General features: G+C 43.0%; 1 protein-coding gene across 6 annotated transcripts in view; it reads left to right on the top strand.

Moving 5' to 3' along the window:
- The window catches only part of MED27 (mediator complex subunit 27), a 235,018-nt gene that overhangs the window by 102,334 nt on the left and 105,970 nt on the right, over positions 1-26,714 (top strand). Inside the window, exon 4 of one of the 6 annotated variants that reach the window (XM_029203603.1) lies at positions 22,287-22,411. The exons of the other annotated variants lie outside the window; for them this stretch is intronic. Coding sequence (XP_029059436.1) covers positions 22,287-22,353 — 67 coding nt within the window. The 3' untranslated portion in view covers positions 22,354-22,411. Of the gene's footprint in view, positions 1-22,286; positions 22,412-26,714 lie in introns of those variants that run through there. 6 annotated transcript variants of the gene reach the window in all.

Genomic DNA, 26,714 nt, shown 5'->3' with positions numbered 1-26,714 from the left:
AGTTGGAATAATCCTCCCACTCATTAGCCTGTGAAATTACCCAGCGCATAAAAACTAACCCCCCTAAATGTGGGGGCCTTTCGCCTTCTGAGATGGCTCACACTGTCTGTGGAGTGTGTTCCTCCCAGGGCTGCTCTCACTTTCTGAGACTGACCGCATTCTGTCAATGGAATATGTATCTCTCTAAATAAACCTGCTTTCACTTTACTATGGCTAGCCCTTGAATTCTTTCCTGCACGAAGCCAAGAACCCACGCTTGGCGGTCCTGAGACCTGGGACATGACCATCCGCATGTGTCCCAGTCTTTCCTGCCCTCTTTTCTGGCAACACTAGCATGTAGCTGAACTTGTCTTTGCTTCTGCCCACTGTCTGTTGGAGGAATTAATAAGCAATGGGGTTGGCCAGCAAGCTTAAAGGAAAAGTAACACGGTCTGGACAGCCCACTAACCACATTCCTGTATATACTCTTTGTAATACAGAGGGGTGACTGCTTACAATATTAAAAATTAGGGGAACTTATCATAATAGAGGTGTGATGCTAACCTGCTGTTTATTCGGTGATAAAATGGGAGATACATTCCTTTTTAAAAATATTGGCTCCACGATACTATACAAACTTACTTGAGTATTCAGCAAACCTTTCCCAACTCACATATTAAAGGATAAAAAATAAATAACAGTAACCAAAACAAGTTTTACGAATGACCGCAAAGTAATTAAGTTTCTTTTTATGGCTTTTTACATTGGCTTAAAGGTCAGCATGAAAATAGATGAGAGTTAAACTTAGAACCAAGCGTATCAGGCAGAAAATCGCTTAGGTTCCATTGATCACCCACTCTCACCAAAGTTTTTATGCCTGAATCACGCAGTTCTCCCCGGCACCTTTTGGGTTTGCTGTTCTTAAAAAAAAAAAAATGTAGACGCCCTTCTGAACTGATGGAAAATGGAGGAGATACATAGAAAACCAGCACTGAGGAAGTGATCTCAGATGCACTGACTAGTGAAGGGACAAATAGAGGGTGATCATGGGAGCACAGCTGAAGCGGTGAGAAAGTACCCAGTGCAAAAGTAGTGCCCGAGAGATGAACTGGATGAGAATTTATGCTGCTTGAGTTAACCCATTCTCTCCTGTTAACCCATTTTTCTCTCCTGTGCTACACCATTGGGCATGTGGGCACAAGGAGGCCCCAGTGGGCGTACCGGACACCCCAGATCACACAGTCAAGACTCTCAAATTCTGCCATTGACTGGCTCCACATCTCTGGACAGGTCACTTCCCTTTGGGCCTGAGCTTTCTCATTTTTTAAATGAAATAATTAAATTTGGCAATCTCCAAGGCCCCTTCTCACTGTAAAAACCCTATCTACATGGTTAGATATAATCACACATCCTGACTGACTAGGGTCATTAACAACCTAGCCTAGTAGTAGTACAGGTGGAAGAGAATGGAAATCAGTATATGGACTCAGTATCACGTGGGAGCCCCAGGTTATTCCCGTTTGATCTGTATAGTCGGCCCTCCGCATGTGCAGATTCAACCAACTGCGGATCGAAAATATTCAGAGGAAAAAAATTCTAGCAAGTTCCCAAAAGCAACAAAGCATTTACATTGTATTTACAACTATTTATTGAATACATAGCATTTACATTGTATTAGGTATTAAGTAATCTAGAGATGGTTTAAAGTATACGGGAGGATGTGAGTAGGCTATATGCAGATACCGCACCATTATATAAATATAAGGGACTTGAGCATCTTCAGATTCTGGTATCTGAGGGGGGGTGTCCTGAACCAATCCCTTGTGGATATCAAGGGACGACTGCATATCAGTTAAGCCTGGTACCTTACTCCACACGTATCAGAAACCCCAGTATAACTAACTTAAACAGCAGGACATTTTATTTACAAGACAATTTATTATAACAGGAAGTTCAAAGATAGGGAGTGTGCTGTGGTGTACTATATTTAATCAAATCTAAGATGTCACCAGCTGTAAGATGTACCCTCATTTTACGTTCCACTGAAAAAGAAAAATCTCCGCCAATTAAACTATGACATACTATTGATTGTAAAAGACATCTGGTTTGAGAGATGATTAAATGTGGGGGAGGAATGTATCTTAGAATCCAGTGAAATACAGTCATTTAGTAGCTCGTGGGCATCATCTTTCCAGACTGCTCTTCTCAGCCTGTTGACCTTTGTCCTTTTAGTCTTTCTCCCCTTCACGGTTGCAAGATGGCTGCAGCCCATTTGGTCCTGACAAGGTAAAGGCCAGATGGAAGTGGTTCTGCCTATTTCTGGTGCCTCCTGTTAAGAAAAAGGAAACCTTTCCCAGAAGCCCTGCAGCTGATTTCCCCACGAGTCTCATTGGCCAAAAGGTCGCACATCACTCAAATGCCCCTTGGCATCTAGGTCATTGCCCAGGGACCCAGAATTACCTCAACTGGATTCACCCTCCAGCTGTGGCTCGGGCTGAGGCTGCCTTCCCTGCAGGATGATATCTGACACATTAGGGTTTGGGTTACCAGGAAGAAAGAGGGAATGGACAGATAACTATTGAAGCAAGAAAGTATACTGACAGAGTTGAGGATTTTTCCAGATAGGAATCGGTGACAGGACGATGGTTTGTGATTAATGTCAATTATCTTCTTGTTCTGGGCATTTGGGTGTTTGCAGTTTTTTATTGATATATTAAATTGTTTATAAATTCTGTAATAGTAATGACTTTCTATACATTTCAATATAGAAAAGTACATAATCCGTTTTGGAAAAAAGTTCTCAGTTTTTTTTTCTCTCAGTTTTATTGAGATATAATTGACATACAGCACTGTGTAAGTTTAAGGTGTACAACATAATGATTTGACTTACATACATCATGAAATGATTATCACAATAAGTTTAGTGAACATCCAGCATCTCATATAGATACAAAATGAAAGAAATAGAAAAAAATTTTACTCCTTGTGATGAGAGCTCTTAGGCTTTGCTCTCTTAACAACTTTCCTGTATAACGTACTGCAGTGTTCATTATATTGACCATGTTTACATTTACATTACATCCCTAGTATTTAATGTATTTACTTTACATCCCTAGTATTTATTTATCTTATATAACTGGAAGTTTGTACCTTTTGACCACCATCCAGTTCTCCCTTCCCCCACCCCTGCCTCTGATAATCAGAAATCTGGTCTCTTCTTCTGCAAGTTTGTTTGTTTGTTTTTGAAGTATAATTGACCTACAAGACTGTTAGTTCCTGTTACACAATATCGTGATTTGATGTTTCTGTACATTTCAAAATGATCACCACCGTAAGTCTAGTTACAGTATGTCATCACACAAAGATACGACGTAATTACTGACTGTATTCCCCACACTGCACATTTCGTACCTGTGACTCATTTATTTTGCAGCTGCAAGTTTGTACCCCTTCATCTCCCCACCTCTTTCCTCTCCCCTCACCCTTTCCTCTGGCAACTGCCTGTTTGTTTCTGTATCTGTAACTCGTTTCTGTTTTATATTTGTTAATTTGTTTTTTAGATTCTTCATTTAAGTGAAATCGTGTAGTATTTGTCTTTCTCTGTCTGACATTTCTTTTAGCATAGTACCCTCTAGGTCCATCCATGTTGTCACAAATGGCAAGATTTCATTCTTTTTTATGACTAATATTCCTGTGTGTGTTTGTGTGTGTGTGTGTGTGTGTGTACACATACATACCATATCCTTTTTATCCATTCATCTATTCATGGGCAGTTAGGTTGCTTCCATATCTTGGCTATTGTTAATAATGCTGGAGCGAACACAGGGGTGCATAAATCTTTTCTAATTAGTGTTTTTTGTTTTCTTTGGCTAAATACCCAGGAGTGGAATTGCTGGATCATATGGTAACTCTATTTTTAGATTTTTGAGGAACCTCTACACTGTTTTCCACAGTGGCTGCACCAATTTACATCCCCACCAACAGTACACGAGGGCTCCCTTTTCTCCACATCCTTGCCAACACCTGTTATTTGTTGTCTTTTTTATAATTATTCTGATAAGTGTGAGGTGGTATCTCATTATGGTTTTGATTTGCATTTCCCTAATGATTAGTGATGTTGAGCATCTTTTCATGTGCCTGTTGGCCATCTGTATGTCTTTGGAAAAAATTCTCAATTTTTTTTAAAGCTGTGAAGTTTGTTTCTAAATGCTTGCTGATTGATTATATTATGACATGATATGACATGCTGTTCTTAAAATTCCTTTACAGGTGGATACTAGATAAATGGTGTTTGAACATTCCTTATCTTCCTTCCTGCATACATTTAGGCTTAATTTTATCATTTTAAATGCTTCAAAACGAAGTATGTGTTCTTAAGGACCCCACTTTTTATTTGGAATAATGCATCTGCTTACTCTTTTCCTGATAAAGACCTAGAAAATTTTAGACACTGTGGCCCACTTGCTACTTGATAACGAGGCTCGTATCCAGCTCAACCTCTTGGCCTTAACCTTCATGCCCACAGTGCCTCTTTTTTTCCTCAGTGGCTGGGAGGTGACCCATTTCCTCCACCTTTCTCCTGAAAAACTTACCATGATTGCATTATACATTTCCCACTTCTTCCCTTTGTCGGTTGGTGCTTAGTTTGTTCTTGATTTTCTGAACAGGACCAATGGAGCAAGCTCAGTAGGCTGCCCAGCATCCAGACCGTAGCTTTTGTGGTACGACAGTTCTTTCTGTGATGTCACCAGGGGTTTTCTCCACCTGTATCCTCTGGAGCATTGCCCCTAGTTGAGCCTCTCTTCATTCAGCTCAGGGGCTTGGAGAGTTCAGGGGAGAAGGACCGTTAGAATCAAAGGGAACACTCATTCATTCTTTCAGTGGATGTTTGCTGAGCCCCCCGTGTCCGCAAGGCCCAGTGCTGGGTGCTGGGGAGGACTCACCGCACAGGTGACACGTCATGTCACCTTGGACTTTGGTGCCCTCAGGAGGAGGGCCTGGCTTTTGAGGAGCTGATTTTTGCTGGAAGTAACGTTTGTTCTTCGCTGCCTTGCAGATACTTCTGTTCTTTGTCCCTTGACGACATAGACATCCCTGCTTGACTGTCTGTCCCTCTGCTTACAGTACAACATCTCTGAAAATCAGTGTTTGATAGAGGAATAGCCTGCTAAAACTGTCAGTTTTCGGTAAACCTAAAGACACTATTTTGTAGTGAGGACTTGTTCCAGTGAGAAATGGAATATGAAATTTGACCTCATTTCCCACGTGTGGCCCAAGAGTGAATGTCTCTTTTCTTCACCTCCACCTTTCCTTCCCCCCAAACTAGTCTGCTAGCGGTATCTCTAAATTACATGTCACATCCCACCCTTCTATCACCACTAATGTGGCCCAGGTCCAAGCTGCTCCCATCTCACACCTGAAGTCCTGCAAACCCCTCTCACTGGTCTCCCTACTTCCATTCTTGCCCCTACACACAGCAGTGTTTTTCCAACATAAATTCAACTTTCTCCCTAATGATTAGACCTTGCAGTGGCTTCCCATCACATTAAGAACAAATTCCAAACTCCTCCTCCTGGTCTACAAAGGCCTACATAATGTGGCCCCTGCTTAGTTCCATAGCTTCAGCTCTATCCACTTCCCCCTTGACCTCCCCTATGACCTCCCTCCCCACTACACCTACCCCCGTCACCCCGCACCTGCTACAGGCTTTTTCCCTGTTCCTGGAACTCTCCAAGCTAGTTCCTGCCTTGAGCCTCAGCACTGTTCCTTCTGCCTCCTCTGCTCTCCCCTGATCAAGCAGCAGGAAGGTACCCCTCACCAATTAACGTTTCCCCTAAATCCGAAATCACCAATATTTGGCCATATTTTCTTTATCTTCTTTCTTTGCTTTTTGCTTTCTTAAAGTTGTTTCTGCTGTAAGGTTTGAAAGCAAATCTCTGACATCATGTCATTTTACTCCTGAATACTTGTTTCTACAGAATAAGGTCATTCACTTCATAATCACAATGTCATTATCACACTTAAGATTAACAGTAGTTCCCTCACATCATGTAATACTCAGCCCATATTCACATTTCCCCAGTTGTCTTGAAAATGTCCTTTTACAGTTGGCTTGCTTTTTTTTTTTTTTTTTTTTTTATGCGGTACGCGGGCCTCTCACTGTTGCGGCCTCTCCCGTTGCGGAGCACAGGCTCCGGACGCGCAGGCTCAGCGGCCATGGCTCACGGGCCCAGCCGCTCCGCGGCATGCGGGATCCTCCCGGACCGGGGCACGAACCCGCGTCCCCTGCATCGGCAGGCGGACTCTCAACCGCTGCACCACCAGGGAAGCCCAGTTGGCTTGCTTTTTATCAGCATCCAACCAAGGTCCACACAGCACATTTGAGTCTCCTACTTCTCACTTGTCTCTTCTCACCTCTGTTTCTCTTACTGTGCTTTCTGTGATGGCTCTTTGCTCTTACGTTTCTTTTAATTTGGTCTGATTTCTAGAGAGTAGTTCTCACATTTTCCTGAATTTTGTTAGTTCTCATTATATATGTTCTTGTTGTCAGGCCGTCTCACTTCTGAGAACTTCTGTTTTTGATTTGTGCTGTTTTTTCAAACCATCAGTTAGTTGTGTTCTTAATTTCTTTTAGCTCCGTGTGAAATAATTGGTTACAGTTTTTATCTGCTTGTGGTCACTTTTTCATGGTGTGGACTACTGGTCTGTTCAATTGCACCTTCTTTTTTCTTGTATTGAGTGGGGCAGGGTCGCATTTCTGTTGCGTCCCGGCGTGGGAGATGGACTTCCCTGATCTGTGGAGGGAGCGTGGCGGCCTGGATGGCCTCCCCATCTCATAAAGGACCCAGGCATCTGCCTCTCAGAGCTCCATGCCGCGCAGGCCTTCCAGGGTGCTGGGGGCCCGGCCTTTAGGTGCTGTGTTTGCTGCTGGGCACTTGCTCTGGACGGCCCGCCCTCCTACCCTTCAGTGCTTCCTCTCCTGCTTCATGGGATTGCCACTCCCAGCACACGCCTTCAGGAGTGAGGGACCTGCCTTTCTGAGTGGAGTGTTTGCTGGACGGCTCTACAGCCTGGGCTGACCCATCAGCCCTCGTGGAGCCCTCGTGGGCGTCTGCGATCTTCCTCACTCAGACAGTGAGAAGACGCACTCAATTTGCCAGCTGTTCCAGCCCCAGGTTTCAGGGCTCCCGCTCTGTTAGGGCCCCTGTTTTTGGAGGAGATGTCTCCTGGTGGCCTGGGGGTGACCTCATTTCCCACCGCCCAGCCTCCCAGCTGCTGACCCTGTGCAGTCCTGCCCACCTATATTCTGTGGTTCGTGGGGAATTGTTAAAATCAAGTTTTACTGAAGATTTCATCCACTTCTTACTTGTTGCTCTCTAGTTGCTCTGTCTAGTTTCCAGGAGATTGAGAGAGATTCCAACAATTATGCTGGCCCCATCTGATTAAATGTTGCCTCAGAGGCCTTGCTGACCACCCTCGACGCAGCCACCCTCATACGCTGCCATCTCACCCGCTTTGAGCTCTGTGCACGATGCCCATCGCCACCTGAACAGAAGCTTCTCTTCATTCTCTGGTCGTTTGTCAGGGCTGTCTTACTCCCTCCTGAATCCCCACTGGGCTAGAATGGTGGTGGCCCCATGACAGTAGATGTGAATCAAGGGCACATAGGGCCCCACCCCTCTGGCCACCCTATAAATTGTGAAACTTTCCCCAAAAGCTCTAACCCTTTTTACTATGATTATATTACACCCTTTTTACTATAATTATATTACCATGAAAAATAAGTAAAAGAAAAATATTTCTCTAAAATGTTTTGAAAGCCGCTTAAACTAAAAAAATCCAAGATATTAAAATAGTAATGTCATATATACTGACTTCAGTATCATCAGACATTGTAAAATCTAGGTTTACCATGTCCCAGCAAAGAGGACTGACATCTCAGTCTCTGTCTTGCTGTTGCGGAGTCCCTCACTGCACCGTGTGTGTGGACACAAACTGTGGCTAAAGACAGAGTAGTAACTGGCGTCTAAGACAGTGCAAACTCTAAATTCACAAAGAGAATGTCTGCATTGGAGAGCCTTCTAATATAGTGGGAAGAAAGACGGCCTTGGAACCAGAAGCAAAGCAAGATCCTTGCCCTACCTCTGCCCTTAGTAATTATGTGACCTTGGGCCTAATTACGTGACCTTGGGCCTACTGCTTAATGCCACTAGGTTTCCATCCATCAGAAGATAAGGGGGTTGGGTTCCTTTCAGCTCTGATAGATATCTGTTAGCTTAAGACCCGTTCCAACCCCTGAGTATAAGAGTCATGAGACACAAGTGTTTTCTGAGTTGGAGTCTCTGCTATAAATGTAATCTGATAATGAAAGCAGAAGTGATACCTTTAAAAAAAATGCACTTCGGTTTAATTTGACAATTATCCATTTGCAAGTAGCCATTGAGCATTTTTTTTGTTGATTCACAGCAGTGGTGTCTTGGGGGATACATTTAAGAGAGATTTCTTGGTGAAGTACAGTTCAAAAATAGTACCAGGCATTTCTGAAATTTTTGAATTAACACCCACAAATTGGAATGGCCCAGGGTTTGTATCTTGAGTAAGCTTACGACATATTGTTTATTCAAGCACAAAGATTCTTGCATGGAGTAGAACGCAAATTGAGAAGTGTTCAATTCCTGATACAGTGACAGTGGTCACTGTGCACATGGAGCACGTGTTGTGTACCAGACCCTGTGCCAGGCACTCGTTACATGCAGTGCTACTTAGCCACGCTCTGAGGAAAATACTATTATTGTTCTTGTTTTACAGATGAAGAAACTGGGATGCGAGAAAGTGAAGGAGGGCCACACAGCTAGTGAAGAGTGACAGAGGTCAAGTTCTAGCGAGCATTCAGGTAGTACTTACTGGGTGCTTCTCTCTAGTCTTAGGACTCTGCATTTATTAAGCCATTTAATCCTTCCAAAATCCCTGTGAGGTTGGTACTATTATGTTTCCTTAACACATGAGGAAACTGAGGCACAGTGAGGTTAGGTGACTCAGCCAAGGTCACATAGTTAGTTAGAGTCAGAGCGAGGATTTGAACTAGGGCAGTCAGTATCCAGAGTCCAGGTTCTTGTCCGCCGTTCGATGTTGCCCGGCATCAGTATGGTGACTGACACAAAGACTCCAAATTCTTACTTTCAACCATGTCACTGGAAATGGTACTAGAAGAGCAAAAGAATCCTCAGAAACTGTAAAAGTCGTTCTTCCTTTACGTTAGGGACAACATTGAGTTTTTAGCCCTATTGCAAGTGACTTGAAATTCAGCAAAAAGAAAACTTCCACCTGCCCGGTCCTTAAAATCTTGAGTTTGGGATTAGCAGGAATGCACTCTTAATCTCAGGTGACAGAACCGTATCGCACTTGTAGATACCCGTGGTCACCAAGAATCATTAAAGACTCCTGAATCTCTGATTATCACCCGCTGTCTTGCTGATGCTTGGTTGCTCTGCACTGGAGCGTTAATATTTGAAAGACAGTAATTTAAAAAGAGAATTCCCCCAGTTTTTTGGGGAGGAGGGGTGGTGACATCTAAAATTAGTGACATTTTTTATGAGAAGTTTGAGAATACGTATCAAAAAATGAGAGTGGCCGAGACGTCATTTAAATGGAATCCTTTATTTTTTGTTGTTTGAACTGTTTCTTAACTTTGGGTTTGTGTTTAAGAAAAAGTGAAGCCCGGCGATACTTTTTTTTTTTTTTTAATAAATTTATTTATTTATTTACTTTTGGCTGCGTTGAGACTTTGTTGCTTCGCCCAGGCTTTCTCTAGTTGTGGTGAGAAGGGGCTACTCTTCGTTTCGGTGCGCAGGCTTCTCATCTCGCTGGCTTCTCTTGTTGTGGAGCACGGGCTCTAGGTGCACGGGCTTCAGTAGTTGTGGCACGCAGGCTCAGTAGTTGTGGCTTGCAGGCTCTAGAGCGCAGGCTCAGTAGTTGTGGCGCACAGGCTTAGTTGCTCCGCGGCACGTGGGATCTTCCCGGACCAGGGCTCGAACCCATGTCCCCTGCATTGGCAGGCGGATTCTTAACCACTGCACCACCAGGGAAGTCCCGGCGATACTTTTGAACATAAGATAGCCCAAGATTTTGGTGGACACGTAGACCCCATGGAGACAGAGCCAGGCTCTGTGTCTTTGCTGGACTCGGCTCCGGGGCCGCCTGTGAGCCAGAACACTGACCCAGGAACCGTAGATGCCAGAACAGGGCCGAGACCACCAGATCCAGTGTGACGGCCTCGCCCCGTGGTTATTGAGCTGATTGCAAAGTCTTCAGTGGTTTTTCAACTTGAAAAGAACAAATTGGAAATAAATAAATTGATCCATTGACCTGTTACAAGAAGGTTCCCACTGTGCTTAGTACCCCCAAATCATTTCAGATAAGGTTGACTAAGCCACACTGTGATAGATTTTCAGGGTAATAAGTGGACCATAAAATGACCATTAACCAACTTGCTTTGTTTATGAGAAGCAGGCTCTTAAAGCCACTGGCCTCGTGCTGGAAGCATATTCCACTGTGGTCTGTTTCATCCCTGTGAAGTCATTGATCAGATGAAAATGACCAGTTAGCAAGTAAGTGTTTCCTGGGCTGCAGGCTTTATGAATAATGTGTTCTTCAGTTAAAAACAGCACTTTAAGCAGTTGTTTAAACCTAACCATTTGGGAATGAGGGAGAGAGCTTCATGAATAATTTATTTGCAAAAGAAAAAATTAAGGGATCTGAATTTTTTCACCTTCCCAAACCTTTTTTACATTAAGTGAAAATACCTATAAATGATATAGATCGAGGTAAATAAAATTCGTAATGCATACATGATATCTCTAAGTTTATATACTTTCACTTTTAAAAAACCTTTCCTGAGAAAGGTACAGTCACATAAATACAGTGAGTTTAAAATAACTGAGAATGGAATTGCTGGAGGGGTTGAGGTATTTTAGAACGTAACATGGAACGTGCATTAGCGTAGTGCTGTGGGAAAGCTTGAAATATGGTTAATACGTCCTTGTGTCAAAAGGACTCCATCAGAGCAGACCAGTTTGATCGCTTGTGCTTAAACCTTATGCTGTCCACTTTCTAAAACAGACCACCATCTTATAAGAATTGCACATCCTTGGTTCAAGGTTTAAATAAGAGAGATTGGGACAGGGGTTAGGTACCAACATCACAAGACCACGATCTCCCAACCACCACCACCACCAACTCCCCTCTTCTTCCTCTTGTTCTTACATCATTGAAAATCCCCATGGTGGGCTTCCCTGGTGGCGCAGTGGTTGAGAGTCTGCCTGCTGATGCAGGGGACACGGGTTCGTGCCCCGGTCCGGGAAGATCCCACATGCCGCGGAGCAGCTGGGCCCCTGAGCCATGGCCACTGAGCCTGCGCGTCCGGAGCCTGTGCTCCGCAATGGGAGAGGCCACAACAGTGAGAGGCCTGCGTACTGCAAAAAAAAAAATCCCCATGGTGCTTTATTTGTGGGCCTAACAAGGGGCCAAAGTGATTTGCCTTCAGTGGATGAAATTTTCGTTGACCATCTTGGCATTGAAGGAATTAACAAAGGCGCAGATGAGCCGGGATACTGCCTCACAGTCGTACATCACCACCACCACCGCCACTACCACCACCTCAGGCAGCTGTTGTTTTCTGAGTAATTACCCGGTTTCAGGCACTGTTCTAAGTAGTTCACACCTTATTTAATCCTAACAACCTTCTGAGCTAAATGCAACCACTACCATCATTTTTTAGTTGAGGAAACTGAGGCTGAGAGAGTTTACTTACTTGCCCAAGTTCCCCAGAGCCCATGTGTTCACCCCTTTCAGCATCTCTGCTGCTTTCTCCATTGCCTCACAGTCAGACTGGAGGGACTTAATGCCAGGTGGGTCACCAGCATCGTATAGGGGCGCACTCACTTAGTCACTGTTCAGTTTCTGGCCCCCATAACAAATTGTTACATAGTCAAGAACCAAGAAGCATGAGCGAGGGCCTCACTGATGTTGCTGTTGTCATTTCCCCAGACTGTCAAAGACCCTCCTGCAGAGCCCATTTTCTTTGGGTTGTCAGGGTAACGCGTTTGGAAACATGCAGCACACACACTCACAACAGCCCGGAGCCAATGCTTACATGACAGGAAAAGAAACCGGAAAAAAACAACTTTAAATATAAAGCACAAGGGCTTGAGTTGATGCCTATAACGTTAATAAAATAAATTTGTTTTCTTGTTAGGAATAAATATGTCTGTGTTTTAAAAAGATAGTCATAAAAGTGAATAAAATTAAATTCAGGCATCCAAAGACATAGGCGTGAGGCCTCTGAAACCTTTGCTAACGAGGAAGAGCCCATTGTCCGGTAGTGGTAGACGAATGAGGCCAGGCTGCAGGGATGGAGCCCTGCCCCTTACAGCTGTTGGTATCAGAAATCCTTTTGCCATGACACAGGAATCATGGTTGTTCCCATCTTCTTTTTCTGCTTGCTGCTTCTGGGCGCTTTAAAAAATGTCATGTTTAAGGTGGCGGCCCTCCCATTTTGAGCCAGTCACACTTGAAAAATATACCCTGAAATTATCTAAACTTAATTTCTGGCCATTTTGTTTCAGAAATACTAACCCCAGGGGGTCCTTGTTCTCTCCACTAAAACTTGATCTATTTGGAAAAATTCCATTTACTCTCTGTAGAAATTGACTGGACATGGCTCCTGTGAATGATACGGTTGTTATTATCCCTGAACACTGTAAAAATGAACTTTGAAACAGTTGGGTGGGACCCAAACAGAAAGTGATGTATGGCTTGAAAATGGTCTCGTTGAACATGATGCTTCAATATTTTACTGGCCAGTGCAGCACAGGTTTTCGAAATATATGTTCAGTTTTTTGAAGTTTTATCTTTAGAGTAGAAACTTCCTCACAAACCAAAATAGATGAATCCAGCGTGTTCGAATCGATGCCGAAGTGTCATCCACATCTGCAGAATGAAAATCATTAGCCCGTTACTTGAAATCCACATAAAATGAAACCATTTTACTCTACTCTTCATCCAGCTTTACCTCTTCACTGAAGGGAAGAGTGCTGAAAATGCGTGTAACTGGATTTTTTTTTTTTTTTCCAAAAGTTTTTCAGAAAATACTAAAGCAGATACTGAGCACGGGGCAGCATCCCGCCTAGATTGAGTTGAGTACGTCCAAGCGTGCATTTAACACAAACTCATTATTTCTCCAAAGTCTGTGCTTGAAAATAGATCGAGGAGATTTCTCCAAACCGTGTGGCATAATTTCAAGTACATTTAAACTATGACCAGGATGCTTTGTTGGAAAAATGAGAGTGGATAAGAATATTGTAAAAACTGCAGTGGAAAAATACAATGACGACTTTTTTACACGTGACTCTAAGAGGCTCTTAAATCTGTCTTTCGGAAGAGTTTACTGGTTCATAACATTTATTAGTAGCCATGTATCTAGGACCGGAAGAGATTCAGAAGGTCTGCATTCTAATCCCAGCTTGGTCTACAACCAGCTAGAAGGCTTTACCCAAGCCCGCCAGCCTCTGTGCCCCAGTTTCACTTCCAAAGAGTAAAGAATTTGGACTAGCCATCCTCCCAGTTGCATTCCAGCTCCAGAATTATATGATTCTTTGGGGGGGCTATTATTATGATTCTTAAATCTGTCAACTCTTGGACTGTATTTCCAAAAATGGCAGATTCACTAAAGTCCTTCTCATGGAGGAAAAAAAGTGCTGGGAGTGACACTGTATGTGCTGTCATCTCAGAGAGTGAGCAAAAAGCCTTTTAGCCTGAGAGCGTTTGGGTCCCAGTGGGCATACGTGGGCTCTGCTAGCTTAGGTCTTTCCCCAGCACGGGATCCCTCAGCTAGTTAATGAAGGTGCGAGTTCTGCCCTGTACCCTGCTGCCTTCATTAGGCCTTGGAATGCAGAGGCCAATGGTCAGTCATCATTTACAGTGGAAATCTGAAAAAAGTCGTGTTTCCCAGAGCGGTCAGCAGGCCCTTAGAACCTTCCTGAAAATGATGAAAAGTTTCTGAGTCGTGCTAATCAAGCTTAAACACTTTACACTGTTTAACAACAAATAATGTGCCCGTTTGGAACTCAACAAAGGAAGCTTTGAATTAGGACTGAAAAATGTCATAGAGCATTGCGGGCAGGGAGGACATACTGTTCTCTGGGTGTGGTGTGTATCACCCAGAGCGACCTCCCAGACGGCTGCCTTTCTTTTCTCCAAAACAAGTCCCCGTTATCTTGATTTCTTGCCCGCTGCAGCATATTGCAGGCCATTTTAACAGGCTTGTGATGGGTTTAAATGTCAAGAGTTTTGCCCAGTGGGCAAAACCCTCACTTATACCAGAGGGTTAAAAGTGTTGAAAAGCAGGAGTTTAACCTCCTTGTTTTCATCCTCCTTTAGATCAGAACAGACCTCTCTGATGGCACATCTCTGCTGTTCTCCTGAACTGTGGCAGGAATAACTCCAGGCATAATTAGGCAGGTGTCAGGTTTAACCCTGAATGCCTCTACAGGCGGTCACTTCCTTGCCTCCTGGCAGCCTCTCTACTCTGCTAGCGATGCTTCCACTTGTAAAGTTGTGCCTGATATTTAACCTCGGTGTTCCCTGCTGGAACTCTCTCATTATTCTCATCGACCGAGAATAATTGATCTGTCTTCACTCAGCAACTTCCATTTGCACGTTTCAGGAGTAGCTGTATCATCTCCTCTCTGTTAGGGACAGACTCTCTCCCCTGGTTGTTAAGTCTTTGTACACCTTGTTTCCAAAAAGGATTACTTGGTGTGTTCATCTTCTAAGCATACCCTCCAATTTGTCATCCCTTTGTTATTATTCACGTTGGTACTACACCTTTTTTTACCAAAATGGAATGATTCCCTTTCCTTTTACACGTAATCCTCCGGATTAACACAATTCCAAGCGTTTGATTTGGACACCATTGTGTTGTCGACTCATTCACAGGGTGATTCACTGAGTCCTCCGTGTCGAGGACAACGGAGGGATCCGAGCAGGAGAAACGGACATTGCCTCACTATGAGCTGCGTCCCCAATGCACATGCGCACCTGCGCACACACACCCCCCTTCACGGGTCAGAACTGGGTTAAAGCCTTCATAGGGTAGGTGTATATGGTGATATTTGGAGCATTACATGGAGTGATGGATATAACATAACCAAATCTGAGTTACGGCTGCATCTGTTTGTTGTAGCAGATCTTCTGTTTACGAGAGTGGGTGTCTGAAGTTTAAGAATTTAAGGACCTGTATGCTTATGTTCCTGACTTCTATTCCTAAAGTCATTAGCATTCAAGTAAATATTTGATTTTATCTATTTTATTCTCAGATCCTCAGGTGAAAGATGTATTCCTTTTGTGCCCGTTAATTACAGGAGCCCTGGAGCATTCTGCTCAGCCACAGGAAATATTCATATGTGAGCTCTAGTGGGTAGAATCCTTCCTGTAAATTTCCTTGATTACAGAATTGCTGTTTCCTGGGGTTCTTGTTAAGACACTCATCTTTAGTCCTAAGACTTGGTTGCAGGAATCCTTTCTAGTTATACGTTTCTTCAGACATTTCTAGCAATGGGCCCCACTAGACAGTGACAAAGGCAATGTGTTTTATGCCAGGACTGTATACTTGAAATAGTCTTGCTGTTAAAACACTGATGAATTTTACTAAAGTACAATAGATTTCAATTATTCACAAAGGTTAAGGAATGGGGTGTTCTGACTGATTGAATTTTCTATAATAATCACCATATGTACCGTTCGAAGATGGATAGTCTTTAGAAACTGTATAATTGCTTCTTTGTGCATATAGTGGGCTCTCAGGGAGTGTATATTGAACTGACCAGAGCTGGAAGGACCTTTAGAGATCATCTAGTCCAAAGAAGAGGAAACCAAAGCTGGAAGGGCTAGATGATTTGCCCGCTGTGGCCCTGTGAGTGAGCAGGAGAACCAGGATAGAGCCCAGATCTTTCTACACTTAATCCAGGATTCTCTCAGCTACGCACACTGCCCTACACACTTTGGGCTAAGATGGGGTGATGGAGAAAATGGTGGCACCAGTAATTTGCCTCACTTGGTAGAGCTAGAACTTGAACCCATCCAGCGCGACTCGCGATCTTATGATCTGAACTACAGTACTGCCTTTGTTCCCTTTCCATCTGAAAAGAAAGTATCCAAAAATTGTTCTCAGGGAAATATCTTGCTTTAGTAGTAATGTACAGGTCTAAACATATCCAAAATGTTTTCTATATTTAAATGCATGTGAAATGCTTAATAATCCAGGTGGGCAAATACGGAGGCCAAAAGAGCATCACAGTATGAGGCTGTCCTGCTGAAATTCTGCTGCTGTGGGCGTGTTTGGTATGTGAAGGCTGCATCTCCTCTCGTACTTTCTATGGATTCATGTCCATTTACACCGCAGTTGTAAGGACTGGGCCCAGGCTCTGATGAGAAGACAGTGATGATGATGAAACCCAACTTCACACCTGAGCCTTTGAGCACTGTGACTGCACGTGCTGCCCCTGCCCCTCGCCTGGTTTTGGGCTGCATTGTTGCACGTGGTCTTCCTGACACTCACACAGGCTTAGTGCAGCAAACCAAGCTCTCACCACCTAGAGTCCCCAGAGGATCCAGTCTCTCTCCTTGTCTCCCGAAGACTTATCTAAAATGACTTAATTTGACTCTCACCCCATTAATATTTGACGGTAGTGCAGAGAATTCAACACATATTCTAAACATTTTAAAAAATCAGCCTTAATGAAGTATAATTTACACAAAATGCACCCTTTTATGCCGAATGATATTCCATTTTATGTATATACCACAACATGGGGTGATTTTTCAGTGTTAATTCAACTTTGCCTTTCTAGAGGTCACTTGATCATGACGTATTGTCTTTTTTATGTATTGCTGGATTCTGTTTGCTAATATTTTGTTAAGGGATTTTCTGTCTTTGTTTATGAGGAATATAGTCTGTAGTTTTCTCTATTTGTAATGTGCTTTTGTCTAGTTTCAGGATGAGGGTATTCTGGCCCCATCGAATCAGTTGAGCATGTTCCTTCTTCCTCTGTTTCCTGAAAGCGTTTCCTTAAGATTGGTATTATTGGTTCCCTAAATTTTTGTTAGAATTAACCAGTGAATCCATGTGGGCCTGGAGTTTTCTGTATGGGGAGACTTTTGATAACAAATTTAATGAATAAAAAAAGATACAGGGCAATTTAGATTTTTATTTCTTCTTATATCAATTGTATAATTTATATCTTTCCAAGACTGTTCATTTCATCTAACTTGTCGAATTTGTTTGCATAAAGTTGTTTGTAATATTCTTTTATTATCCTTTTAATGTCTCTAGAATGAGTGATGTTTTCTTGTTCATTCCTGATATTGGTAAGTTGTGTCTTGTTTCTTTTTCTTTGATCAGTCTAGCTAGAAATTTCTCAATTTTATTTATTTATTTTCCAAATTATCTGCCAACCTTGCAATTCTCTGCTCTTGATTTTCCAAATTATCTGCTCTTGATTTCAGTGATTTTTCTCTATTTTTTAATCTGTTTTGTATTTCACTCATTTACAAATATTACTTCCTTCCTTCTTACTTTAGGTTTCATTTGCTTTTCTTTTTCTAAGTTCTTAAAATGAAAGCTTAGATCTTTGATCTTTTAGTCATTTTTCTTTTTTTCTTTAAGGTCTTTTAAACTATAAATTTCCCTCCAAGCCTGGCTTTAGCTGCATCCCACAAATTTCGATATATTTTTATGATCATTCAGTTCAAGATATTTTCTAATTTCCCTTGTGATTTCTTTTTTGTCTCATGAGTTATTTAGAAGTATGTTGTTTAATTTCTACATATCGGGGGGGAGTTTTCCTGATATATTTTTTTAAGTTGATTTTTAACCTCAGTGGTGGTCAGAGAACACATTCTGTAAAATTTTGAGACTTGTTTTAAGACCCAGCTTGTAGTCTGTCTTGATGAATGTTCCATTTGCACTTGAAAAGTGTGTGTGTTCTACTGTTTGGGGACATAGAATATATATGTCATTTGGGTCAAGTTAGTAGAGAGTATTGTTCAAATCTTTATTCTTACCGATTTTTATCTGCTTGTTGTGTTCATTACTGAGAGGCCTGTTATCGACTGTTTTGAGGAGCATTTTCTGGATGAAGTCACCCTTCCAAGCTTTTTGTTTGTTTGTTTGTTTTTTCAAATCATTCTTATGACCTTCTTTGTTGTAAATGATGGGCTTTGTTCCTCTGAAGTTTTCCCCTTTCCCTGGGCAGAGGAAAGTTTCCTTGGGATGGGAGTGCTGTGGGAGAGGAACAAGTAGGCAGGACGCAGGGGGGTGAGCAAGAGGGTCAGGCTGATTAACTTTATTTCTCCTCTGATGTGCAGTGTAAAAGCTTGTGCCAGGATTTGAAAGACTGCCGGAAGATTTCTCAGCTTACGGCAATACGGTAAATGTTGAGTCGGCTCCGGTTTGGTGAGGCCACCGTAAACCTGTAGGGGGCGCCCTCTGAGAGTTTGTTCAGGGTGCCCTAAGCATCTTTTACCTGCCACCGGTAGAATCCTAGATTTGGCTCCACTGGGAGAAATATATTCTGGTACAAGTTTTAACTCCTTCGAGGGTGGCAAAAGGAATTTTGGAGCCAGTGGCCATGCATGCTGGTGCCCGAGTGGAAGCCATTTTATTTTCTGTTAAGAAGGCCCTGGTCCCGTGCTCACGTAGCAGATTCCCAGACGCGCTTTCTAGTGTAGTCAGCTCCCAGGGTGATGGATCAGCCACAGCCCTTGCCTCGCAGTATTGCTGACCTAAACACCTACCCCCTCCTAGGATGCTTAGCTATATCTCCTCTTTTCAATAGCTCCAGATGTATGGGTGAAAACTTTCTTTTTTTTAAGGTCTAAAACTGAAGATTCATTAAGAATGGAAAAACCCCGCAATCTACAAAGACAAGCAAAACCTTTTTGAAACAAAGCTGTTTAATTACCTGCCTTATTTGAAGGGCGTTTCTACACTCAGTCATTTTCAACCACCTATAGGATTTTTGCCATAATCTTTGGTCAGCTGTTCTATTATTTGTGTAATATTTTTCTTTAACTAAACTCATTTTTAAAACTTAGCCCCTTTCTAAGAAGTAATATCTATGAGATCACAGGTTTTATTGGCTACTTATATACTTTTCTATATACATTGAAAGTGTTCATCCATAGATCACCTAACACCACCCCACATGCCACTCTGTGAGTTTCATGTCACACTTTGGAAATTGTTGGCCTGGGGCAAATGTGAACTGGACAGTGAACTTAGAGGGAAAAGCAAACTAGCGCTTGGCAGTGGTCTGAGAAGGAATGGTTTGTGCCTGCAGCGTGGAGGGGCATGGCCCCTTTAAGGAGAAAGGGGCGGTGAGAGGAGGAGAAGACTGGGTAACAGTTTCTCAGTGAGGCAGATACTTTCATTATGATCCCATTATTCTGTTTAAATGCCATGAATTTCAAAAGTAGTCACGTCCACAGTTAAAACACTCCAGGAGACACTTGTTAGACGAATGATGTTGAATTGAAGTGCTAAGCAGAGTGTATGTGAAGTTTTACTTCATTACCAATTTAGAATAGTCGTGTCACTACTGTTCTCAATTAGTTGAACTATTTTTGAATTTATTTTTCGGATTTCTTGTTCTAGCGGGAGAATTGCAAGGTTGGTTGGAACGTCGTAGGATTTATTTGAGGGGAACGTTTTAGAGTTCCAGGAGGCGCCTCCAGCAAAGGGACGGTTTCCAGTTTGAGGAGTCTTTTCTAAAGGGCCTGTTTCCAGAGGTGCAGGCAGGTGTGGGAAAACACAGGGACTAGTGCTACTAGTGCTACTGCCCAGGCCAGCCCTTCCCCTGAGGGGTGCGGGGAGAGTGTGGTTACAGGAACCCAGCATGAAAGGGAGCGGGCTGTGAGCTCTGAGGGTCATTTTCGCAGATCCGACAGAGGTGACTGATTTAACAACTATTGTAAATTGGTCTTGCTGGAAAGTTCGATACGGGTGTTTTGTTTGTTTGGGGTTTTTTTCCCTCTCTGTAACATGGAAGGGCTCGCAGAGGAGGTAGATGTTGAGTGAAATCATAATTCTTTCCCAAGCTTAATACATTGTTTCAACATTTTAGGGAAAAGTGGGACCCACCAATATCTGAATAAATTTTTTAAAAATATTTATTTATTTGGTTGTACCAGCTCTTAGTTATGGCAGGCGGGCTCCTTAGTTGCAGCTCGAGGGATCCTTAGTTGCAGCAGGCAGGCTCCTTAGCTGCAGCACATGGGCTCTTTAGTTGTGGCATGCGAACTCTTAGTTGCGGCACGCATGTGGGATCTAGTTCCCTGACGAGGGATCAAAGCCAGACCCCCTGCATTGGAAGTGCAGAGTCTTATCCACTTATCCGCTGTAGGGAAGTGCCCCTGAATAAATTTTTAATGCAAGAAGAACAGACGTTGAGAAAAACGTCTACCTTTTAGTTATTAATGTAAAGTAAAATGCAAAACAAGTATTCACCTTTCACCCCTTCCTGTAACCTACCAACTTTGCGCTTTAATTTTCTCCCAACTGGGGAATGGAAGGAAATTTAACTTAGTTGTCCTGTTTTTTCCTGGAAATAAGCCTGTGATCTTGAAGGAAGATGGCTTGTAACCAAATGAAGTGTGAGCCCCCTGAGGGCGGAGACCACCTGAGCATCACTGTGTCCCTGGGCTCAGTTAGGCACCGGGTGGGTATTTACTGAACGACTGGGAAGAGAGAAAATCATGCATTGATTGCATTTTGTCAATACTCTGCTCAAAACTTTCTCAGTTGTCTTATAAAGCCCGGGGAATGACAAAAAGGCAATCTGCTTTTTCCGTGCAGTCCTCACAGACCTATAAAAGCACTGTGATGTGCAGGAAAGCCCTGGAATGGGGATCAGAGACATCAGTTCTGGGCCCGGCTCTGCCATTTAGCTGTGCTGTTACCTCGGGCAGGTCACTTAACCTCCTTTTTTCTGTCATTTATGAAGTAGGAGTTTTGCACTTGCCCTTCTTATTTTACAGAGTTAGTGAGAGATCGAATGAGATAAAGAATACAAAAGTGCTTTGAAAACTGGAAAGCAAGGCCTACTTTCCTGCTCAACCTGACTCTTCTCCAGCAGAAAGCGCAGACTGGACCTGTCCCTCCAGAGAAAGTTTGCTGTGAGCCAGCTAATACAATTTATTTATTTTTAATCCTTAGCACTTAAGATCATTCCCTGAACACAGTAATTACTGACAACTATAGGCACTCAATAAATATTTGTTAATAGATAATAGGGATAGTTTACAAACTGAATTCTCTACCTCTCTAAATCGTGCTAAATCGTGTATAAGAAGAATTCTGCCTCTATGATGGTATTTGCCATGTGTTCCAGTTCATACATACTCAGGGCTTACTGGGCTGCTTGACACCCAATGGAAGAAGGAAGGTTAGTTTCTGTATTTCAGTATATGGTGAGTGTTTGTGCATTTATTTCAACTTATGGAAATGGAGGTGGCTTTTGTTTGCTTGCCCAGGTGGTTCTCCCAGATTTGTTCAGGTAACACATTCACGTAGTTCAAAGTTCATAAGCTACTCAGGAGAGAAGAGGGGAAAGCTCCCCTTCTACTTCTGTGGCCTGGCTACAGTTCCACTCTGAGGAAGCAGGTCTTCCTACTCTTGACAGCCATGTCTGCTTAGGTGTTGAGTTTCCATAAAGAGATTTTGAAGTTTTGAGTGTCTTTTCTTGAAAGAGAATAACAGTAGGTAGCTAGCTAGCTGGGTTGAGGTGGCAAGGGAGGGAGTGTGGTGAGAGACGGTGGAGGAATCTTAGCTTCTCTTTCTGTCTGTCACTCGTCTAGTCTTGCTTTTTTACGTACAGTTAGAGAATAACTAAACATCTCTGGCCTACGTGATGATACAAATATTTTACAAACCTGAGGAATTTGACCAAAGTGGAGGAAGTGAGCAAGTTTGACCTAGGTTTCCAATCCTGTTTCTTCAGCATATTGAGATTGATAGTTGGAGTTTCAGGCAGTCTCATTCTCATGAAGTAATTAAACAAACCCCCTTCTGTTTCCACCCACTGGCAAAGTCCTTTTGGTCTCATCATTCTGGACAGGTGTGGAGGAAAATCTTAAATTATTTTCAGATGGTGCAAATTACTCCTTTTTTTGTTTGTTTTTTTTGTTATCTGCTGGGCATTACCCTTTCCCCAGAAAGGTGGTTTATTAATATATGATTTCCTAACTTTCAGATTTTGTACGGGTAGAGAAAATGAACAGCATGTATCGTACACACTGTGTGGGGTAAATGCTCTTTAAATCTGGTCTGAGCTGCTAAACGTCTCGCTAACACGGGATCACTGGCTAGAGTCCAGGTTTGTTGGGGTTTTTTTGTTTTTTTTTCTTTTGAGGAGGGGTCAGACTTTAGAGAACTAAGCCATCTGTCCAGCAAGTTATTTTAAGGCTTTAATAACAGATACTCTGCAGTATATTTCAGTGTGTAGGGGAGACAACTAATGTTTTGCAAAACCGATATCTTTAGAAATGTCTTGCACATTCTGTTTTGTTATCATTTTGGTATTGTAATCCTGATTTGATAGCACACATCTTTGTACTAATGTTTTTGCAGAATTAATTAGTTCATTAAAAGCAGCATTTGAAAACTGGCATGTCAATAACGCAATGCACGCCTTCAGAACGCTCTTGCTTCTTAGAAGCATCGAGCTTCTCCTAAAACAGATGCAGGGATCTTGTAGCTGCGTATTAAGCTTTAAGACTTTGAAGACTCTGCTGCCTTCTTTGAGGTGTGTTCTGAGGGGCTCTGTGGTTGCCGTTGTTAGTGACTTTTGATGGCTAATGTAGTGAACACAACAGGTCACATCTTCACCTGCTAAAGAGAACTTTGCATTGTAGTTGTTTCATAACTGCCTAACTGGCGTCTGCATAGCTTACTTTTAATGTCCTGTCTGCTCCTTCGGCAAATATTTAAGGAGTGCCTGGTGGGTACCAGGCATCGTGGCCAGTTGCTGGGATTCAGCCTTGAAGAAGGCGGTCATGCAGTCCCCTGGAGAGACCTGTTGAGGAGATAGACCTTAAGTAATCACTGGGAAAAATTGCTTAATTACAACTGGGACGGGAGACGCAGAGAGAATTAAAAAGTGTAAAAATAGAACTACCATATGACCCAGCGATCCCACTACTGGGCATATACCCTGAGAAAACCATAATTCAAAAAGAGACATGTACCACAGTGTTCATTGCAGCACTGTCTACAATAGCCAGGACATGGAAGCAACCTAAGTGTCCACCGACAGATGAATGGATAAAGAAGATGTGGCACATATATACAATGCAACATTATTCAGCCATGAAAAGAAACGAAATTGAGTTATTTGTAGTGAGGTGGATGGACCGAGAGTCTGTCATACAGAGTGAAGTAAGTCAGAAAGAGAGAAACAAATACCGTATGTAACGCATATATACAGAATCTAAAAAAAAAAAAATGGTTCTAATGAACCTGGGGGCAGGACAGGAATATAGACATAGAGAATAGACTTGAGGGCATGGGGTGGGAGGGGGAAGCTGGGGCAAAGTGAGAGTAGCATCGACATATATACACTACCAAATGTAAAATAGTTGGCTGGTGAGAAGCAGCTGCATGGCACAGGGAGATCAGCTCAGTGCTTTGCGATGACCTAGAGGGGTGGGATAGGGAGGGTGGGAGGGAGGCTCAAGAGGGAGGGGATATGGGGACATGTGTATGCCTATGGCTGATTCACTTTGCTGTACAGCAGAAACTAACACAGTATTGTGAAGCAGTTATACTCCAATAAAGATTTATTTTTTAAAAAGTGCCATAAGAGGTGAGGTGAAGGGCGCACTGACTGATGGGGGCGCCGGGGGGAGTGTCAGAGAAGGTTCCCCTGAGGAAGTGTCATTTAAGCTGGAACCCAAAGACTTGAAGCATGCACGGGGCTGACCTGGGCATGGGGGTGGGAGGAGTTACGAGAGGAATCCTCCAGGTGGAGAATGTAGAACGTGCTGCGTGCAAGGTAGTGCGAGCCTGCTCTGGACGTGGGGGGAGGAGGCGGGGCCAGGCCAGAGCAGAGCAGCAGCTGGACCTCAGGGCCTCGTTGGCCCTCCGAGGACTTGAGGTTAAGTTCACCACCGAGCTGTGCCTTAAGCAGTGATGCAGAAAGCGGGGAGCTCTCTCTTTTTACAAGCAAGGAGCTTCTGTAAAGCACAGGTGATGTGGCTGTAGAAGGCAGAAAGGGTTACTTACTATCAGGTGACCTCTAAGGTCACGGAAGTAGGTCCTTGACTTTGCCGGAAAGATTAGCAGTGAGAGACAGTAGTTTAAAAACAAACACTAACCTTGGACTCCAACATGGAAGCATGATTTTAAGATGATCAGAACTATGAGATCCATTGTACCCCCTGTACTACCACTTCAGTTATGTTCACTTCTAGGCTGCAATATATATATATATATATATATATATATATATATATATATATTTCTAAAATGAAGATAGCTTTATTGAAAGCTACAGTTTTCCATCCAGAAAGGACTAAAGAAAACCAGATACCTTCATTCTAGAACAGGTCTAGAGCAGTTATTCTGAACTTGGGGTCCATGACTGGACTTTAAGGGACCTATAAACTGCAGAAAATTACATGCAAAATTTTGTGCAGACATATATTTTAGTTTTTAGTGCATTCTGAAAGGGATCTGTGACCCAAGAAAGATTTAAAAACACTGATAAATCGGAAAGCCAATAATAGTCTTTTACATGTTTGCAGAAAGCCTTTAGGTTTCAGAGGAAATATTTGTGTGTGATTTCACAAGGCTGAAGGAAGTAATTGGGTGGAGGGAGATACTGGTCAGTGGGTTGGAAGCAGCCTGGTGGTCCAGCAGTGCATGGGGCTGTCTTATAAGGTGTGCTACAGGGTTGTTTATTTAAGCAGACCATCTCTTGGAGATGCTGTTAAGTCCCTAGATTGACGGGGACATTGAGTAAGAGGACCTCTGAGATCCCGTGTTCTTTAATTCTCTGATTAAGGACATCAGGCCAAGCTACTTGAAGAAAATCAGAAGAGAACAAGGTTTATAGGGCTTCAGAGACGAATGTTAGGATCCTGAGAAAGGCATGGTTGTTTCTGATGCAGCAGAGATGTTGGAATAGTTAAGACTGAAGCTTGGTACTAAGGAAGCCTTTGGAAAGCCTGAGAAGGAGCCGTCAGATGCACTGGGGAAATTGGGTCAGAACCCATTGAGAGTCTGACTGTAACTGAGGAGCAGGACAGGGAGACGGAATTCTCTAATTGCTTAAAAGTTCATTTTCTACCTGAAAATATTGAAAGTATGAATCACACCTTGATCTGAACCTGTGATTTCTAGGAGTTTGTGTTTCTAAAAACCTGGTTCTTGGACCAGCCAGCCAGCTGATCAGCTGAGTGCCTCAAGGAGGAGAACCAAGCAGCTCTCCGTTTTCGAAAGGCCTCTGTAATGTAAATAGGAACAGCAATCTTTCCAAGTTATTACCCTGTTAACAGGTTGACAGATATGTGCAAATTGTGACTCACTGCTCAATTTGGCACTAAATTAATGTCGTTCTGCACCGCGTCTGCTCAAGTGTAAACTAGTCACCACTGCCGTGTTAGTGCTTGTTTGCCTATATTCCAAAGGTAAAAATTAAAGTAATTCGATCCTGCCGCAGAGCGGAGTGCAGCATATGGTGGCGTGTGGGAGGGGAGCACGCTGTTCCTACCTGTCCTGGGCCCGCGCTCTGAGCTCTGCACACGCTGGCGGGGCTGGCGGGGCACACAGAGGAAGCCAGGAGCCCCTCCCATGCCAACCCCCACCCTCTGCAGAAAGAAAATGTCATCTCGGCTCCAGCTTTTTAATTTGCCGTTCCAAGCTTTCCTTATTTCTGTCAAGTCACTAGTGGTGCATTTGCGTTTTGAAGGCTGGGTCTATTTGAAAATGAAATGTTTTGATTTTTTGCTTCTAGGATTCCGACATTGTTTTCCTCAGCGAAAGATGCAGCTGACTTTCTTTCTCTTTTTTGGCAAATACATAATGTCACCTGTAAAAAGGAAATTTGCATCTCCTTTATGTTAGGTGTGGGAATGAAGAACAGTCTCCTTGAAGCGCATTTTTGCTTAATAAAATCTTTGGATTGAGCTTTATCTGAGATCACTGGCTGGGGAGGGAACAAAAAATACCGCCCCCGACCTCTCTACTTTCCCATGTCCGCGTCAGATATTTCTTCTGGGGCTCTTTTCTCCTGCCACTGCCTCCCTTTACAAGTAAAGAGCTCGTATACAGAGGATTCCAGAAATGTCAAGGAACATTTGTTGCCTCTGCCCTTCTAGAACGCTGGACCCTGCTAAAAGCAAGCAAATCGAGTAGTTGGCATAGAGTCCTGGAAATCTACACACTGAACTTGGTTTCTGGAATCATCACCTAACCTACCTATGCCCCTAAATTCCCAGCCTACTAGAGAGACAGGTTTTCTAGAAAGTACTTTGGAACCTTCAAGGTGAAAGGTACAAGGGAGAGCAAATGACGACGTTAACTTTGTGCTCAAGTTCTGCATATTCATTTGCGTTCTACCGTCCAGAGCTGTAATGGCTATTGATTGAGGATCCGTTCAGAAGACATTGACTGTCCCCCT

This window comes from Monodon monoceros, unplaced genomic scaffold (assembly GCF_005190385.1).
Source record: "Monodon monoceros isolate NGI ecotype Baffin Bay Population unplaced genomic scaffold, NGI_Narwhal_1 Super_Scaffold_5, whole genome shotgun sequence".
NCBI lineage: Eukaryota > Metazoa > Chordata > Mammalia > Artiodactyla > Monodontidae > Monodon > Monodon monoceros.
Note: the sequence above shows the minus strand (reverse complement) of the source record. Positions and strands in the feature narration are given on the sequence as shown.